This window comes from Sinocyclocheilus grahami, unplaced genomic scaffold, assembly GCF_001515645.1.
Source record: "Sinocyclocheilus grahami isolate Dianchi unplaced genomic scaffold, SAMN03320097.WGS_v1.1 scaffold1194.1, whole genome shotgun sequence".
NCBI classification, from domain to species: Eukaryota; Metazoa; Chordata; class Actinopteri; order Cypriniformes; family Cyprinidae; genus Sinocyclocheilus; species Sinocyclocheilus grahami.
The window spans coordinates 87505-105917 of record NW_015506373.1 but is presented as its reverse complement, the minus strand read 5'-3'; the positions used below and the strand labels follow the sequence as shown (position 1 = coordinate 105917).

At 34.6% G+C, this 18413-nt stretch overlaps 2 protein-coding genes across 3 annotated transcripts in view; one reads left to right on the top strand and one right to left on the bottom strand.

The window, feature by feature from the left end:
- The first annotated feature begins 921 nt into the window (after window positions 1–921).
- Window positions 922–9958, top strand: LOC107567890 (tetraspanin-3). 2 transcript variants are annotated; one of them, XM_016253667.1, is made up of 7 exons: window positions 924–1103; window positions 3860–4051; window positions 4334–4408; window positions 5370–5471; window positions 5563–5715; window positions 5788–5871; window positions 8925–9958. In XM_016253667.1, the coding sequence occupies exons 1-7, from the start codon at window positions 1038–1040 to the stop codon at window positions 9015–9017; spliced, it is 765 nt and encodes a 254-aa protein (XP_016109153.1). In that variant the 5' UTR covers window positions 924–1037; the 3' UTR covers window positions 9018–9958. The 2 variants fall into 2 exon arrangements, with proteins under 2 accessions (XP_016109154.1, XP_016109153.1); XM_016253668.1 differs by lacking the exon at window positions 5788–5871 and having other exon boundaries at window positions 922–1103.
- Window positions 9959–10974: 1016 nt separating this feature from the next.
- Window positions 10975–18413, bottom strand: part of LOC107567896 (proline-serine-threonine phosphatase-interacting protein 1-like) — a 15031-nt gene continuing 7592 nt past the window's right edge. The window contains exons 8-15 of the mRNA XM_016253674.1: window positions 17767–17812; window positions 17487–17566; window positions 16942–17040; window positions 14678–14774; window positions 14416–14503; window positions 14019–14101; window positions 13287–13399; window positions 10975–11882 (exon numbers count right to left, since the gene is read on the bottom strand). Of these exons, the coding sequence (XP_016109160.1) occupies window positions 11751–11882; window positions 13287–13399; window positions 14019–14101; window positions 14416–14503; window positions 14678–14774; window positions 16942–17040; window positions 17487–17566; window positions 17767–17812 (738 nt within the window). The 3' untranslated portion in view covers window positions 10975–11750. The remainder of the gene's footprint in view (window positions 11883–13286; window positions 13400–14018; window positions 14102–14415; window positions 14504–14677; window positions 14775–16941; window positions 17041–17486; window positions 17567–17766; window positions 17813–18413) is intronic.

Here is an 18413-nt window from a genome sequence, read left to right as displayed (position 1 = left end):
ATTTATTTGTTTGGGTTTGGCACAATATGAAATGTGAGACAAAATCATTGCATACATAATATATTGAAATTTTATATATATATATATATATATATATATATATATATATTTTTTTTTTTTCTTAAGCTATAAAACAGGTGTGGAAAGGTAAATATGTAAATAAAGATATATCTAATTAGTTTTTGTTCCTCCTACATATAGAAAGACACCAACCAAGCATGGTAAACTCGAAAGCAAATTTTCAAAAGAGGAAATTTTTTTTCTTTTTCTTTTTTTTTTAAGGAAAGCAGATTTGCACGCGTGTGAACTCAAAATAGATCGCAATGGATCCCGATTTGAATCTCTGTGTTGTTAATATTCTCTCTGTTGTTTTTCAAGACTAAATTTTAATATTTAAACATTTGTTGTTTATTTCATGGAATAGTTAACCTTGAAAACCTGCCTGCAGTCTTTAATGAGCTTAAGCCATGTGTTTTGATTTAGAAGCCATTGATCTGATTGATTGTGATTATGCAATTCAATGATGTAACAGCAGGTGCCAGTAAAGAGATTACTTCGTTAAATCCCATTGTGTGACTATCTCGCATGTAACCCTTTACTTTCTATATTTAATAAGTCGATGTTTTGAATAGCAGGAAAAGATGTCGTTCTTTGCAGTTACAAAAAAATACAAAATAAAGTATAGTTAGTATTTTATGAAGAAAATGTGAGTGGTGCGTGCAAAACGTGTAATGCTTTGCTAAAGCCAGTGCTACTAATAAAAGTCTATTAAAAATATCAGGTCATCACATTTCTGTGTCTCCGTTATTTCCTACATAAACATCAAAATGGAATTATCAGTTACAATCTAGGCTTTTCGCTGCTTTGTGACAGCGCCAATGAGAGTTCGTCAGCTGACCGCTGTGTGGCGCTGTTCCGGATCAGACTCGAACACAACACAGCAGCAGTGGTATGGCAGCCTGGAAACAGACAGCCATCTTATAATCCGCAGCCAGTTTGTAGTATTTGCAATTTAAACGGCTTTTTTCCATCTTTTAATGATGGGTCAGTGTGGAATTACGTCGTCTAAAACCGTCTTGGTGTTCCTGAACCTGATATTTTGGGTAAGTTAGAGGCATTTGGGGCAGAATTTAGGAGTGCGTCAGTGTTGTCAGATGGACACAGTCCGGCGTCGAGCAGCTGCATTATTACACACACTCCTAATACGTTTATAAAACCTGCTAAATGCTCGCATATTTTGCTATATTTGATATGCCTATTGTGTTTATATTGCATTATTTATAAAACTGCTCGTTGCTTTGTATTGCAGTGTTTGTTTACATATTTCCTGCAGTCTTAATAAGTCTACATTGACCACTGTAATGCCTAATAAACATTGACAGTATAAGATTAGTGTTATTTATATGTCTTTTAGCCTTGAATATGCGTGCGTGAATTGGCAAGTCACCCTCATTGTTTTCCTTTTAGCCCCAGAGCAGGTTTAGTTGTATTGTTTGACATGTTAAACCTATTCCTCCTTAGGCAATTCCTTTTGGAAACTCTGTAATCATTTGGAAGGAGTCTTGAAGGAGAAGGCTAATAAAGACTAATAGCAGTTTCCTCAAAGGATCCCATCATCACACAAAACAACAAAGAAGGCCTTTAAAAAAAAAACTGTTCACAATGACTTTGCAATAGGATCAGATTGGAAACATTTGTACAGATGTTTTAGATTTTCTACAAATGATTTCCTTTTAATAGCCCTGTAATATTGTTTTAATAAAGTACATTCAAGTTTATAATAGTAGTTGTAATAATAATAATGATAAAGGTTTGGTAAAAAGTAGGGATGCACGATATATCGGCCACCATATCGGTATCGGCCGATAAATGCTACGTTTTTCTGTTATCGGTATCGGCCTGATAAGAAAATTTGGCCGATATCTTAAAGCCGATAAATAATGCATTATTTCCTTCAGAGACACTTCAGATGCGCGCTGTTTGTTTGCAGCCTTTTGTGCAATTGTACGTTGTAATATTGTGTTTATTTGATGTTTTAAAACAGTGGCATTAATTTGTTACTTTTTCACAATCATTGATATATTATTAATAACAACAACCACTTGTATTTTTCTCTTATTATTTTCATCAACAGTATGGTTTAGTAATTAAAATCATTTAATTATTGTCCGTGCAGAGGCTATTCCGTTTTATTGATCTGTGGCGCATTCATTTTGATTCTTTACACGTGTAATGATGTCCAGTGACTTGTTTGCATTATTTATGCATAATTTTATTTATTTGTAAGACTTTTTTATGACTAAATTTGGTAATGGGAGAGTAAAAATATTTTTAAAACGTACACCGTTCAAACTAGGCTGCTTATGTTGAAGTGTTTGGGATGTGGCTTTTAATGATGAGACCTTTTTTGTAATCAGGCTCTCAAAAAGTATATAACAATTTGGATATAGATTTATTGGCCAGCATATCGGTTATCGGCTTTCAAAAATAAAGAATAATCGGTTATCGGTATCGGCCAAAATTTTCATATCGGTGCATCCCTAGTAAAAAGACTAATATTTAGGCAAATAAGAATAATAAAAAAGTATTTTCATTTTATTAAGCGGATCGTATGTAATTATAATTTGATTTCATAAAATCCTAGCTAAAATCAATTAAGTATAATTAGTTTGATGTTATAAAGACTAAAACCCTTTAATGTTAAAAATAAATATCTATAAAAGTCTATAAAGTCAATTCTTAGTTAAGGTATTTAGGTAAATTTTGACATCATTCACAATGATAATATACAATATAAAATGAAATATTTAATACATAATTAAAAATTCACTTTGAGGATCTACAAAAGGGGGGAAAAGTCAGTTTGAGTAGGATTTAAATAAAAATTTAAATCAGTAATATTGGCCAGAATGGCCACTAAACTGTGTGTGTTTGTACATATGTTAGCAATATACTGTTATTTAAAAATATATATTTATCCCTTGTTTTCAAATTTCAAACATTTAATTTAAATATGCAACACTTCCACGGCCAATGTTAAAAACAAAATGGGGTTCGCACATTGGGTTCAACTGAACTGGGGCATTGGTGGCAAAGTTTCACATCTAAGACCTAACCTGAGCTGTTGGATCTGTAGAAACACTACTCCACCTATCAGCAGGATTTTCTTGTCTGTGTTTGTTTGATTAATCTCTTTAATCTGGGACAGGATGAAGTTTAAAGTCGTCACTTGACAGATAGAGGTAGTATGACACTATCCTGTTCTTTTTTTTTTAGGGATCAGGCTGCTTTATTAAATATGTGTTCATCACTTCAGAGCCTGAGAGCTGTGCTAAACCGATTCATAGGGGGGTTTATGGTGCAGTTGTAAGTGGGGAAGACTAAAACCTTTTAAAACTAGTTTTTCCCAAAATGCCTGCTGGTCCATGGAGGACCCAGAACACTTTTTATTCCTGACTTGTTTCCTTATAAGATGATAATTATCCACATTTCTGTATGTTGACCTTTAATTTTGGCTGATGGCTTTCTCGTTGGTCAGCATTCCATATCCTTAGTCGTTCTTGACGGATATGACATGAAGTTGTGTTTGGTTCCAAATACTTGTACTTAGTTGTAGGGCTGCACGATTAATCGAATGCGGCAGCTTCTGTCGAATCACGATCTCGATTCCATTTCGATTTATCGTCCAGCCCTACTTCCTCCTAAATGACTAATTTGATTGTCTTTCTGTGACGAAGACTTCATTACATCAATCCAGTAACTGGTCACATCTAACTCATAATGAGACTAACATAACTCTTGGAATGAAATCACATCATATCTGCTTTCATATAACTAACCCTCTGTTATCTCCTTATAGGCCGCTGCTGGCATTCTCTGCTATGTTGGAGCCTATGTGTTCATCACGTATGATGACTATGACCATTTCTTTGAGGATGTGTACACCCTGATCCCAGCCGTTGTCATTATCGCAGTCGGAGCGCTGTTGTTCATTATTGGACTCATTGGATGCTTCGCCACTATTCGAGAGAGCCGCTGCGGTCTTGCCACGGTTAGTGAACTGTTCAATTTCCAGCACTTGCTATTAGTGTTTTCCTCAAATGAATACTTTTATCCAGCAAGGATGCATTAAATTAATCAAAAGTGACAGTAAAGACATTTAAAATGTTACAAAAGATTTCAAATGGGAAAAAATGTATGATGTTTCCACAAGAATGTTAAGGAGCACAGCTGTTTTCAACATTGATAATAAACAAGTTGAAAGGGATAGTTTATCATTGTTCATATATCTTGCCCTGCTAAAACCACATTTCCTTGCATCTCTCTTTTGTAGTTTGTCATCATTCTTATGCTGGTGTTTGTGACTGAGGTGGTTGTGGTGGTTCTTGGCTATATTTACAGAGCAAAGGTGAGTCCCGCATTGAAAGGAAGTCAATATTTATAGAAATAGGAGTGCCTGCATCTCTTTTGTTTTTATATGATAGCTCTTCTCACTTTGTGAGCTCTTTCAGCTGTGTGCAAAGGTGAACAATGTAATGCTTGCTTTGTATTGTACTGTGCTGTTGTATAACAGTGCTGTATAGACTACAAAAATGTGTCTCCTCCTACATAAAGAGTGGATGTCAGGGTCAGAAATGAATGGAGGACAAAATTAATAAAAATGCCCCTCAAAATTCAAAATATCAACCAAAAGTGTCCTTTTATGAGTTCTATTATTATGTAGTTAAACAATATTAGACAAGCAGGAGTGCTGTTTTTTTTTAAATATCAGCACGATTGCAAATGTGATATTGATTTTATATTTCAACACACAAGAAGTTAATATTAAGTGAATTGCATTTTAGACGCACAACATTGTCTGTTTTTGATATATTTTGTGAACGAAAATAGTTCCAAAGAAAGCTACAGCAGAACCGTTGCATGTCTCAGAGCAACAAATGAATGAATCCACATTTTAAAGAAATCAGTCAAGGGAACAATTCAATAAAACCTGTTCATAAAGTGCAAAAATCTTGTTTCTTGAATGAATCAGCTGTTTGAACGAATTGGTTGAATGAATGACTCGCTCATTAACACTTGCCAACACCTACTGTTCATTTTTAGAGTATCATTTAATTTTTTAGCATTTTAGACTTATATATTCGAAATTTTATTTAGAAAAACAATATTATTAAAGCATTTAGTAGTATTTTATTAGTATTTAGTATATATTTAGTAGTATTTAAATATAAGAATCTGACTTAAAAGATAAGGTTTTAAAGAAATTGCCCTGATAAAGGAAAAACAGTTCCCTTTGATATCAATTTACGGGGGCAAATATTGACCCTTAATGGAATGCTAATTTGTGTCACTGGTGGATGTGTTTGTAGGTGGAAGATGAGGTCAATCAGTCCATCCAGAAAGTGTATGATGAATACAATGGCACCAACACGGATGCTCCCAGCCGTGCTATTGACTATGTGCAGAGACAGGTAAGACTTGTTGAGATGTACAGAATGTTATTGTATTGCTATATTGTTATATCCCAACCCTAATTATAAAATCACCATAATGTCTTTGAAGCTCCATTGCTGTGGCATCACCAACTACTCAGACTGGAAGAACACGCGCTGGTTTAAGGAGTCGAGAAACAACAGTGTGCCACTGAGCTGCTGCAAACCCAACGTGAACAACTGCACCGGCTCCCTCTCCCGTCCCGGAGACCTCTACCCTGAGGTGAGAGACGTTTGAGAAATGTGGGCTAGTAGCCGATGAAGAATCATTTGAATCAATGTTGAATCATTTTAGGGATGTGAAGCCCTGGTTGTGAAGAAACTGAAAGAGATTATGATGTACGTCATCTGGGCCGCTCTGACGTTTGCTGCAATTCAGGTATGCTGTTCAGATTTTTTCATTTCTAGTGTCAGAGTGCCCCTGAATTTTTAATTTTTTAATTCATGTAGTGCAGTTTCAGTGTTATTAGTCATGAAAATGCATAAATCAAGGTTTCGGGGGTTTGTGAGTTGATGGATAGATAAAAAATGATTGCTGGTGCTGTGTGATAATTGTGATATAGCTTAGTGCTATTATGGTGTTTCAGAGTGAAGTGTGGCATTGTGTTCACATGAGCAGCTCATCATCCAGTGTATTCGATGTCTCAGTGCTTCTCGGTTTACAGTAAATTCAGCCGACTTCATCTTCGCATGCTGTGCACTATTTAACATGCATTTGGGAATGTGTGCCAGATTTAATTTATTTACAGATTTGCATAATTTACAATATTTTTGTGGACAGAAGTTTACAGCATTTCATCAATGTTCCACCTAAATAAAAGCTTGAGGGTTTGAATGTTTAAAGGTTAAGAGTTTAAGACATAAATCAGTATTTAATTTGTTTGAGTTTCTAAAATGTTTAATAAAAAAAAAAAAAGATTAAGTATTTGGTTTACTGACATGTCATGGAAGCTTTAACCAACATCAGAGAACCATGAATATGTGAATGTGTTGTTAAATTATTGAACTATTAACTTCTCGGGGTACTTTAAGTAAATCTTTTACGTTGGCTGGAGTTTAGCTGACAAGAAAGTTTGGAAACCCCTGGTTTAGACCACGAATCAACAGTGCAGATCTTGTCCAGCAACTTCAGTGTGTCTCTTTTGTTCCCGTCAGACAGAGCTCTGGGACTGCACTGCAGCGCTCGGGCAGCATCACTATGTGCTTTTGTTGCCCTGTAGCCGCTGAATCACAGACTTTGACATTCATACTGTTCCAAATACCCTCTGGGGAGTTAAGGCAAATAAGACAGCGTCTTGGCAAGCCCAGCACATGCCCGTGACTTACACATGACTTACACAACTGACTCAGTCTGCCTGAATTAACAAGCAAGAACCGGGGCAGTGGGTTAGGTTGTTCTTGGCAAACTTGCATAAATTACACCAGATGTTTTACCTTTTAATTTTTTTTTCCCTTTCATTGTCTGAATTTACTGATTAAATTTGTCTGTGCCAGTGTGAAGAAGTTCACCTCACTCTTTTGTAGACTGTTGTCACAAAGGCAATTTGAAATAACGTCTATTGTATACGTGCATTTCCTGCCACAGTCCACTTTTTTATCATCTGTTTTTTTTTTTACTTTTATGCTCACCAAGGCTGCATTTATTTGATTTAAATATACAATAAAAGAGTGATATTGTTAAATATCGTTATTTAATAATATTTGATGCTCTCAGTGGTGAAATGCTATTCCTGTGGATGGCAAATCTGAATCTTCAAGAAGCATTACTCCAGTCTTCAGTATCACATGATCCTTCAGAAATGATTCCAATATGCTGATTTCATGCTAAAAAAAAAAGTTTCTTATTTGAAAACAGTTGTGATGCTTAATACTTTTGTGGAAACCATTATATATATTTTTTCAGGATTCTTTGATTAATAGAAAGTTTAAAAAAAAACTTGTTGTATAAATGTCTATACGGTCTATTTTAATCAATTCAATGCATTCTTGCTAATTAAACGCATTTTTTTAAAAGAAACTTTTGAAAGGTAGTGTATGTTTATGTAACTTTTCCAACCATCTGACTCTAATAATTTAACTACACTATTCAATATAATCTTTAGCAAATCTCAATTCTTCATACTATTTATTGTAAGCTTGCGATGGCAAAAATCACTTTTACTTTTTAGTGTTTACTTTATTTAAACAAAAATAATGTAGAATTTTGATATCAGCAATTTATCATTATCAACCAGAATTGTAGTATGTATTCTTACCATGAACCAGTGCAGATGTTTCTCATCAGCGCTCGGGCAGCATCACTATGTGCTTTTGTTGCCCTGTAGCCGCTGAATCACAGACTTTGACATTCATACTGTTCCAAATACCCTCTGGGGAGTTAAGGCAAATAAGACAGCGTCTTGGCAAGCCCAGCACATGCCCGTGACTTACACATGACTTACACAACTGACTCAGTCTGCCTGAATTAACAAGCAAGAACCGGGGCAGTGGGTTAGGTTGTTCTTGGCAAACTTGCATAAATTACACCAGATGTTTTACCTTTTAATTTTTTTTTCCCTTTCATTGTCTGAATTTACTGATTAAATTTGTCTGTGCCAGTGTGAAGAAGTTCACCTCACTCTTTTGTAGACTGTTGTCACAAAGGCAATTTGAAATAACGTCTATTGTATACGTGCATTTCCTGCCACAGTCCACTTTTTTATCATCTGTTTTTTTTTTTACTTTTATGCTCACCAAGGCTGCATTTATTTGATTTAAATATACAATAAAAGAGTGATATTGTTAAATATCGTTATTTAATAATATTTGATGCTCTCAGTGGTGAAATGCTATTCCTGTGGATGGCAAACCTGAATCTTCAAGAAGCATTACTCCAGTCTTCAGTATCACATGATCCTTCAGAAATGATTCCAATATGCTGATTTCATGCTAAAAAAAAAAGTTTCTTATTTGAAAACAGTTGTGATGCTTAATACTTTTGTGGAAACCATTATATATTTTTTTTCAGGATTCTTTGATTAATAGAAAGTTTAAAAAAAAACTTGTTGTATAAATGTCTATACGGTCTATTTTAATCAATTCAATGCATTCTTGCTAATTAAACGCATTTTTTAAAAGAAACTTTTGAAAGGTAGTGTATGTTTATGTAACTTTTCCAACCATCTGACTCTAATAATTTAACTACACTATTCAATATAATCTTTAGCAAATCTCAATTCTTCATACTATTTATTGTAAGCTTGCGATGGCAAAAATCACTTTTACTTTTTAGTGTTTACTTTATTTAAACAAAAATAATGTAGAATTTTGATATCAGCAATTTATCATTATCAACCAGAATTGTAGTATGTATTCTTACCATGAACCAGTGCAGATGTTTCTCATCTCACATCTGTGAGTTTTAAAAGAAGTCAAACTTTATTTTTCCTCCAGATGCTGGGAATGCTGTGCGCTTGTGTGGTGCTGTGTCGCAGACGCCGAGACCCGGCCTACGAGCTTCTCATCACCGGAGGGACGTATGCATGAAAAAACCTAGCAGACAGACTCTCTCTTTTCATGCACACACACACACACACACACACACACACACACACACACACTGGGCTCAGGGTTCTGTCGGTGTGAGATGGCACACTGGATATGCCCTAATTTATCTCTCTTTCTACACGCCTTACACAGGGTTTACTCACACATTGCGCTGGTGATGGGTGAAACAAAGCGCATACTATTTATTTACACACCGAAAATGACTGAGTTTTAATTTAAACCTTTGTTTTTTCTCTCAAAGGCGTCGGGCCAGACTGCAAAAGGGCAGACGGCCAGTTTTTAATCCCGTTGAGAAGACTTTAACACAATAAAAGTTAACCTTTTCTCTTTCTTGTCTCTATTATATGGAGTGGAAGATGCAGATATCGTATGGAATAATATGTGGAATGTATGCTTTCCTCATTTGTTAGTCTGCACTATGTGTACGGTTTAGTTATACACTACAAATACCAAGCTGGTAAATGGTTGGGATGGGGAAATGCTTTGATGCGAGAGGATCGACTCGTGGTAGCGCTGTCTCAGATGTCACCCATCACCAGTCTGCTGCTCAGGGACAGTGGCAGTGTGAGAGACAGGTCTGGATTGACCACACAAGATTGCTTGGCATTGTGAGTCCAATCGTACAGCTAAATGTTCAAAATGGGGTTCACATGTAAAGCGTTAAGAGGTTTGGGGGATGCTCTCTAGATGCACTACCTACCATTTACTGAACTCTTATCTTCTTTTCCTCCTTTTTCCGTTGCTTACAGTGTAAACATAACTAGTCTAGTAATATATAGAGTTTAAAGTTAGTTTGGATAACATGTAGGTATGTCAAACGGGGTCAACAATGTATTATTTTAAGGAATGTATACATAGGGAGGAAAAATGGTGAAATAAGCTTGTAATTTCGATCTTAAAATAAATGTTTCATAAGTTGACACCTGTTGTTTCATTTCTTTGATTTGAATAAGATATTGGCTTGTATGCCATGGCTGCAAAATTAAAAATTATATTATGTAAAAAAATGTTATACTGTTTCCTATTTTAATGTTTTATTTATAATTTATTACGGTGTTGATAAAGATCCACCATTTAGCAGTCATTAGTCCAGTCCAAGAAAACCGCTGTGCTGCTTTATTTTTGTGGAAACCAAGATAAAACATTTTTTAATAGAAAGATGAACAAAAAGTTCAAAAGAACAGCATTTATTCAAAAAAAAAAGTCTTTACTGTCACTTTCGATCAGTCGAGTTCAAAAAAAAAAAAAAATTCTGAGATGTAAACTCTGAAATACATAAAACACATTTTAAAATGTTTTAGAACAGAAAATGATTTTAATAGTTTTATTTCAAAACAATTAGAATACTTTAAATTGTAATAATATTTCAGAATATTACTGTTTTTTTTCTGTAACTTTGATCAAATAAGTGATAAAGTGCTACTTTAGTGAGTAAAAAAGACTTCAATAAAAAAATTGTATGGACTCCAGACTATTGCACTATAGTGTATTTAAGCTTGCTAATTTCTTAATATGTTGCAGACCGTAATTGACAGTGATTTCTAAACATTTATGATCAATCAAATATGTGACCCTGGATCACAAAACCAGTCTTAAGTGTCAATTTTTCATCATATAATAAATAAGCTTTCCATTGAAGTATGGTTTGTTAGGATAGGACAATATTTGTCTGAGATACAACTATTTGAAAATCTGGAATCTGAGGGTGCAAAAAAATCTAAATACTGAGAAAGTCACCTTTAAAGTCGTCCAAATGAAGTTCTTAGCAATGCATATTACTAATCAAAAATTAAGTTTGATATAATTACGATAGGCGATTTGACAAAATATCTTCATGGAACATGATCTTTACTTAACATCCTAATGATTTTTGGCATAAAAGAAAAATCTATAATTTTGACCCATACAATGTATTTTTGGCTATTGCTACAAATATACCCCAGCAACTTAAGACTGGTTTTGTGCTCCAGGGTCACATATAGTAAGTTGAATACCACAACTGAGAAATGTCCAAAAACCCCTTGGCCTTTTGGAAACTTGATACGTGAGGACAAGACAAAAGCAGGTCGTTCTGTTTAAACTTTAAAATGTTTGTCCCAGGTTAGTTTCTCTCAACCAACCACCCGAGTCAAAAAGTATTACAGCCAGTGTTCAAACCATTACCCAATTTACATTCAGTCAACGCCAACAATGATCATTATACAGCTTTTATTTTATGCAGTCCAAGTGATAAATGCAAAATGCTGAACCTAGAGCGCTATTATATATGATAATAATTTAAAATTGTAGATGACCTCACTTGTTTCATTGATTAACTTAAAAAGTAAACAGAGATGAAATTTTGAATTCTGTTTAAATATCTACATTGTCATCGTCTTCGCATGAACTAAATCGTGGCAAGTCCGTAGTGGCTACTCATTGTGTTGTACATGCTTATGTTTTTCATTCACAATAAATTATTTTTATAATAAATATAAATCTCTATCTCGACAATAATGATAGTCACGTATAATTATCCGTTTTTAATATACATATTAACCCGTTTCTATGTTCCATACAGATTTTCAGTACGGATGTGCTACTGCTTAAATGCATTTAGCAAACAGAAATCCTCCTCTGAGACACTTTTATAGGGAGTGCCCTTAATAACTCTGCTATTCGAGGGCGTTTAAGGACATGGAGAGCCTTTCCAGTGTGCGCTAGACTCTTGATTCATATCTTGAACAAATAGGAGCCTGGCACCAGCCCAGTCTGGCCGTCCCTCTCCACCATCCACCAGCCGTCTCCTCCCTGTTCCACCACGAGCAGCACTTCCCCCACAGAGATGGAGAGCTCATCAGCGCCCTGCACACACAACAGTCTCTCATCAGACTGCATTAAACATCCCAAAAATGATATAAACCGTTTTCTGTACTTAGCAAGAGCCACAGTAAATACCAAATTGGCATTTTTGAAGAAACATTGAAATGTTAATACTGACTTACACTGCAGTGGCAAATTTTCTCGAAAATATAGAGTTCTAAAGGGATGACTAAATTTGGCCTTTAAAATATTCTGTATGTACCTCTTTAAAGTTATCTATTGTGAATGCATATTCTTAGTATTCTCCTGTAAAGTCATTATAATCATTTCCATCTTTCTTTTTTTTTTCTTTCATTTAATCAGACTATTGTACCTGAGCGACATAGTCATACTGAGCCTGGTATGTGCCGCTTTGAGAGCCAACACTGACTGAAGTTGCTTTTGGAAATCCAGGAATGGAGGCATACACTCCATCTGAGCTGTCAGCTGGGGAAAAAAACAGATCAATTATTCTGTACTTAGCAAGAGCCACAGTAAATACCAAATTGGCATTTTTGAAGAAACATTGAAATGTTAATACTGACTTACACTGCAGTGGCAAATTTTCTCGAAAATATAGAGTTCTAAAGGGATGACTAAATTTGGCCTTTAAAATATTCTGTATGTACCTCTTTAAAGTTATCTATAGTGAATGCATATTCTTAGTATTCTCCTGTAAAGTCATTATAATCATTTCCATCTTTCTTTTTTTTTTCTTTCATTTAATCAGACTATTGTACCTGAGCGACATAGTCATACTGAGCCTGGTATGTGCCGCTTTGAGAGCCAACACTGACTGAAGTTGCTTTTGGAAATCCAGGAATGGAGGCATACACTCCATCTGAGCTGTCAGCTGGGGAAAAAAACAGATCAATTATATAATACATATACTGTAAAATATATATTAAACTAAACTTCAAAAAGTGTAAATAAAAATGAGAAAAGTTGCCCAAGGCAATTAACTGAAATAAAATATGTTTATGTACTAAAACGCCTAAAATTGAAATAAAAATAAAGCTAAATAGAAATATTTGGTAACACTTTACAAAAAATAATTCTCACACATTTATCAATCTTAATCATATTTTCAATGTTTACTAATTCATTATTTAAAGGGGTCATATGATGCTATTTTAATCTGTACTTAGCAAGAGCCACAGTAAATACCAAATTGGCATTTTTGAAGAAACATTGAAATGTTAATACTGACTTACACTGCAGTGGCAAATTTTCTCGAAAATATAGAGTTCTAAAGGGATGACTAAATTTGGCCTTTAAAATATTCTGTATGTACCTCTTTAAAGTTATCTATTGTGAATGCATATTCTTAGTATTCTCCTGTAAAGTCATTATAATCATTTCCATCTTTCTTTTTTTTTTCTCTTTCATTTAATCAGACTATTGTACCTGAGCGACATAGTCATACTGAGCCTGGTATGTGCCGCTTTGAGAGCCAACACTGACTGAAGTTGCTTTTGGAAATCCAGGAATGGAGGCATACACTCCATCTGAGCTGTCAGCTGGGGAAAAAAACAGATCAATTATATAATACATATACTGTAAAAATTAAACTAAACTTCAAAAAGTGTAAATAAAAATGAGAAAAGTTGCCCAAGGCAATTAACTGAAATAAAATATGTTTATGTACTAAAACGCCTAAAATTGAAATAAAAATAAAGCTAAATAGAAATATTTGGTAACACTTTACAAAAAATAATTCTCACACATTTATCAATCTTAATCATATTTTCAATGTTTACTAATTCAGATTAATAAATATGGTAACAAATGAATTGCTCTTTGTTAATTTTAACATTATCTAAAGGGAGCTTATTGTAAAGAGGTGTAATGTAAACACTACTAAAGCAAAAATGACAGAAAACAAAAATCAAAGCTAATTCATAATATTAATAAGTACTATAATAGTATATAAATAATGCTCAAATAACCCTAGTACTCAAATAATTTTTTTAAGTGGTTACACTAGGGAAAATATTTGGAAAATAAAAAGTAAGAAAAAAACAAATACTGTTTAATGAAATTAAACAGTGGGCTGAAGTGCCCTCTGGTGGTGTCAAAAATAGAAGAAAGAAAGAAAGATGCTGCCGAAAATTGTCATTATGTTATTGTAATAGGTACCTGATGGAGGTGCTGATGGCTGAACACATTCATTATTAGTCCTAGAGCTAACAGCACAGTTGCCTTGCAAGAGATTTGAAAACCTTTCAAAAAGGGGGGAAAAAAATGATTGCATAAACCGGGAGGAAAAACCAGGACATTAAAAGACTGAATACATTTTAAACACTTAATATGAAGTCACAAATTCACCAGTTCAGTATCACAGCTCAGCCTGCACGTCTTTTTGTGTGATATATCTGCTAACACCTTTAAGACTAATGAACCAGTATTTCTGATAGAAAGCATGTTAAAACCAGCTTCTGCTAAACAGCAGTATGGCTTACATTTTCCATTGTTTTCTGTCTTGTCAGCATGGCAAATATACATGAACATACAGACCCAGCAGTGGAAAACACACCTCTTCATCACACCTCCTCCAAAGCGTGTGATGCCATTGCTGTCCGTTGTTGGTTCTCTATCATAATAGTTTTCAAACACAATGGGCGCTACAGACACAGACAGAAAATTGAATTAAGCAAAGACACAACAGCACTTTTCTTATACTATATCATCATCACATGATATGGTTATTGAACTAGCCCACGTCATGATAATGATTTGTGATTACTGGCAAGGTTTAATATAAAAACCCAATGGAAACAATATAGAAATGCACTGACCTGCACGAGTGGTGCCAGTGCTTTTCGTCTTGATGAAAGTGTTGATGTCTTCCGTGATGTCACACATTTCTAGCACTTTCCTCACCTCCTCATAACACTGCATAAAAATGACCAGTAATTTGACAATATGGCCAGTGCTTTATTTCACAGTTAGAGACCACCAGTGAAAATGCTTCTACTTTGCATTTTTATCATTTAATACCAAAATGTAATTGCATTAAAGATAGCATTTGTGTAAAACCTGATAGTTTTCCACAGAACATCAAAGTTTCAAGCGAAGCTCACAGGAGCAATGACACAAGTTTGCTTGCATTCATATAATTAATATAAAGAATAATACATCCCACTTATTTGATGTAATTTTAAGTCAAGACGCAACAGGTGAATAGAGAAAAATATCCGATATCATCATACTTGTGATTACTTATGGTAATCACAGTACATTAAGACAATTAATTTGCATTACAACTTTTCTAAAAATGCTGTTTAAATAGGCAAAGGATGCATTATTATAATGTACACTAATTTGCATACATTTCCAGAACAGGTACACAATTCTTGTTGACATACTGTATTTTTACTTTAGGTTTTTAATTGAATATTTGAATAAAAAAATGCATTTTGACATCTTTTTAGGAATATTTTTTTTATAAACCAGGATGATTATAAATGAACAAACTTCAGTGTAATTTAAGTATCACTGATACTATCATAGTTAAATATTATATTACAGTATACTATTTTATTTGTATTTTGAGTTTTTATTTTATATATTCTGTCTTCATTTTCAGTTGGAAGTTTTAGTCATTTTGTTGATTGTTATATATACACATACAATATATATGTCTATATAGTTTTTAGACATTTTTATTTTAGGTTCACTTTTAGTTATTTTAGTCCATTAAATTACACTAAATTAAAATAAGAAACGCTGCCTCTGCAGCTAGCTGAAATAAAAGGATTTAATATTTTATTTTAAGTTGACGTTTATTTTATTTTAAAATAATGGAAATGTTTTCTAATGGTATTCAGTTTCATTTTAAATTCAGTTTCAGTTTTAGTTAAGATAACCCTGATTTTAGTATATAAATATCAGGGTTATCTTATACTAAAATATATAAAACTGGAAAGTTTAGTGTATAGTATATAAGTGCTACTCATTTCTGCCATTAGAGTGGCATGAAAAAAAAGCCTAATTTTCAGCAAACAGCCTTTATAAATATATTTTGTAGATTGAAATCTAAAGACACAGATAGATTACAGGTCACAAAATAAACACTTAAATATGAATTTTGGATGTTTTTTTCCTCCACTAGTCTGAAAGAAGACATGTTAAGAAAGCAAAATCAAAATCTTAAAGGGGTCATATGATGCGATTTAAATTTTTCCTTTCTCTTTGGAGTGTTACAAGCTCTTGGTGCATAAAGAAGATCTGTAAAGTTGCAAAGACTAAAGTCTCAAATCCAAAGAGATATTCTTTATAAAAGTTAAGAGTCAACCACGCCTACCTAAAACGGCTCGTTCTAACACACCCCCACATGTCTACGTCACTATGTGGGAAGATTTGCATAATGCCGCCCAAATGTTCACGCAAAGAAAGAAGGTGTAACTTTTATTCTCGCTGTAGTATTGTTGATGTCGCCATGTCGTGAAGGCGCTGTGTGCTTCGTTGTGAAAGCGAAACTACTTTGTTTGGTCTTCCAAAAGAGGACGATATCGCTTCGTCATGCCTGGAGCTGATCCGTGCTGGTCGCTGAGGAAATACTTCAACTTCGCGCTGTCAATCGCCGGATCTGCTTTCACTGTGGACGAGTCCAGCCCGGGGTCGTTACATGTGGTTGCCGCAGGCATCACAATATGGTAAGGGACGTAACATTTCCATCACACGCTTGAGGAATTCGGTCAATCACAACGCACTGGATAGCTGGCCAATCACAGCACACCTCGCTTTTTCAGACCGATGAGCTTTGTAAAAATCGACGTGTTTCAGAAAGGCGGGGCATAGAGGAGAAACAATAATGTACAGTATGTGGAAAATAATGTATTTTTTTAACCTTAAACCGCATAAACACATTTCATTACACCAAATACACAAAATAATGTTTTAGCAGCATCATATGAACCCCTTTAAAACTGACCACTGCATGAAAAACAATGGTTCTATCTTTAAACATGTCCATATTTCCACTGTATGTAATCTTAATGTTATCCGCTGTAACTATCATCGATGTGATCTATAAAAAGCTTCATTAAGTAATACTGACCTCATCATCTTTGACGCATTGCATGGAAAAGTGGTTACAATGGACCCAAATAGCATTTCTCAAAATGTTAATGCGATCATCTTCCTGCTGCTGGAAAACCTGGAGAAATTCACAGAATTCAGCTCAACATCATGCTATAAATACATCTACGTGCTCGTAATGTGAAGGCCCATGAATCAGCCAACTTAATTTATTAATAATGCTTATGCAGTGGACAGACGCAAAAGGAAATCAGTAGGATGACACAGGCTGAGCTAACTCACCATACAAGGTATTAAATACAGTAAATGGTTTTCTAGCCAAGCCTTTGTCAAACTGTTAGTGACACATAGGAGGATCAGAATTGATGTTATGCATGTACTTGTTAAATAAACCAAAAGCTGTCTCTTTTGCAGCTGAGTTGAGTAGTGCTTGTGGTACATATGGGTAAAACAGAGAAAAAGGGAAGTTCATTTTTAGTGTGTTCTATGTGGTTCACAGCTTCAGCAGAGAGATAGAGCTATTTCCGAAGGCCAACAAACAGATAGGCGAGTGTGTTTTTATACCTCACACGTGCACTCGTGCGTGGTCTCCCATTCCTGACAAATCTTATCCAGCTGCTCTATGTTTGACATGTACTGTTTCTCTGTGAATCAGGAACAAGCATCAGCCTTGTAGCATTTGTAGCATTTAATGTCTTGTTTGGAACTATTTGAATTGTGCATGTTAAACATTACTTGCATCACTGTTTTTTTTTTTTTTTTGGTTTGGATGTACTGATTGCTAATTTTTGCATTGCAACCAGACGCTGCTATGTGTGAAAACAAAGCATATTTTTATTCTCACCTGCATCTGTTACTGCGTCCCTGCACTGTTTTGCTTTGTTTTGTGTCTGTTATGGCATAGAGCACAAAATAGATTTCATCATAGTTAGCATCATCATTTTATTTTTACACAGAGATTGGTAGGTCTCTTAGCAAAATCAGTTGACTTTAGCCATCTTTGTTGCATTACATGCCAAAGGTGACAGTTCAAATACAGAAAAAAGTACTTAAGAAAAAAATTATAATTTATATACACTGAACAAAATTATAAACGCAACACTTTTGTTTTTGCCCCCATTTTTCATGAGCTGAACTCAAAGATCTAAGACTTTTTCTATGTACACAGAAGACCTATTTCTCTCAAATATTGTTCACAAATCTGTCTAAATCTGTGTTAGTGAGCACTTCTCCTTTGCCGAGATAATCCATCCACCTCACAGGTGTGGCATATCAAGATGCTGATTAGACAGCATGATTATTGCACAGGTGTGCCTTAGGCTGGCCACAATAAAAGGCCACTCTAAAATGTGCAGTTTCACATACACATACATTCAAAATGCCATCAATAAAATGTACCTGTGTTCGTTGTCCATAACATATGCCTGCCCATACCATAACCCCACCGCTACCATGGGCCACTCGATCCACAACGTTGACATCAGCAAACCG

Bases quoted from the DNA above. Each gene is read 5' to 3' on its own strand.
- LOC107567890 (XM_016253667.1), top strand. From the start codon at position 1,038: ATGATGGGTCAGTGTGGAATTACGTCGTCTAAAACCGTCTTGGTGTTC. The intron at 1,104-3,859 runs GTAAGTTAGAGG...ATCTCCTTATAG, and splicing joins TCCTGAACCTGATATTTTGG to GCCGCTGCTGGCATTCTCTG. The intron at 5,472-5,562 runs GTAAGACTTGTT...ATGTCTTTGAAG, and splicing joins TTGACTATGTGCAGAGACAG to CTCCATTGCTGTGGCATCAC.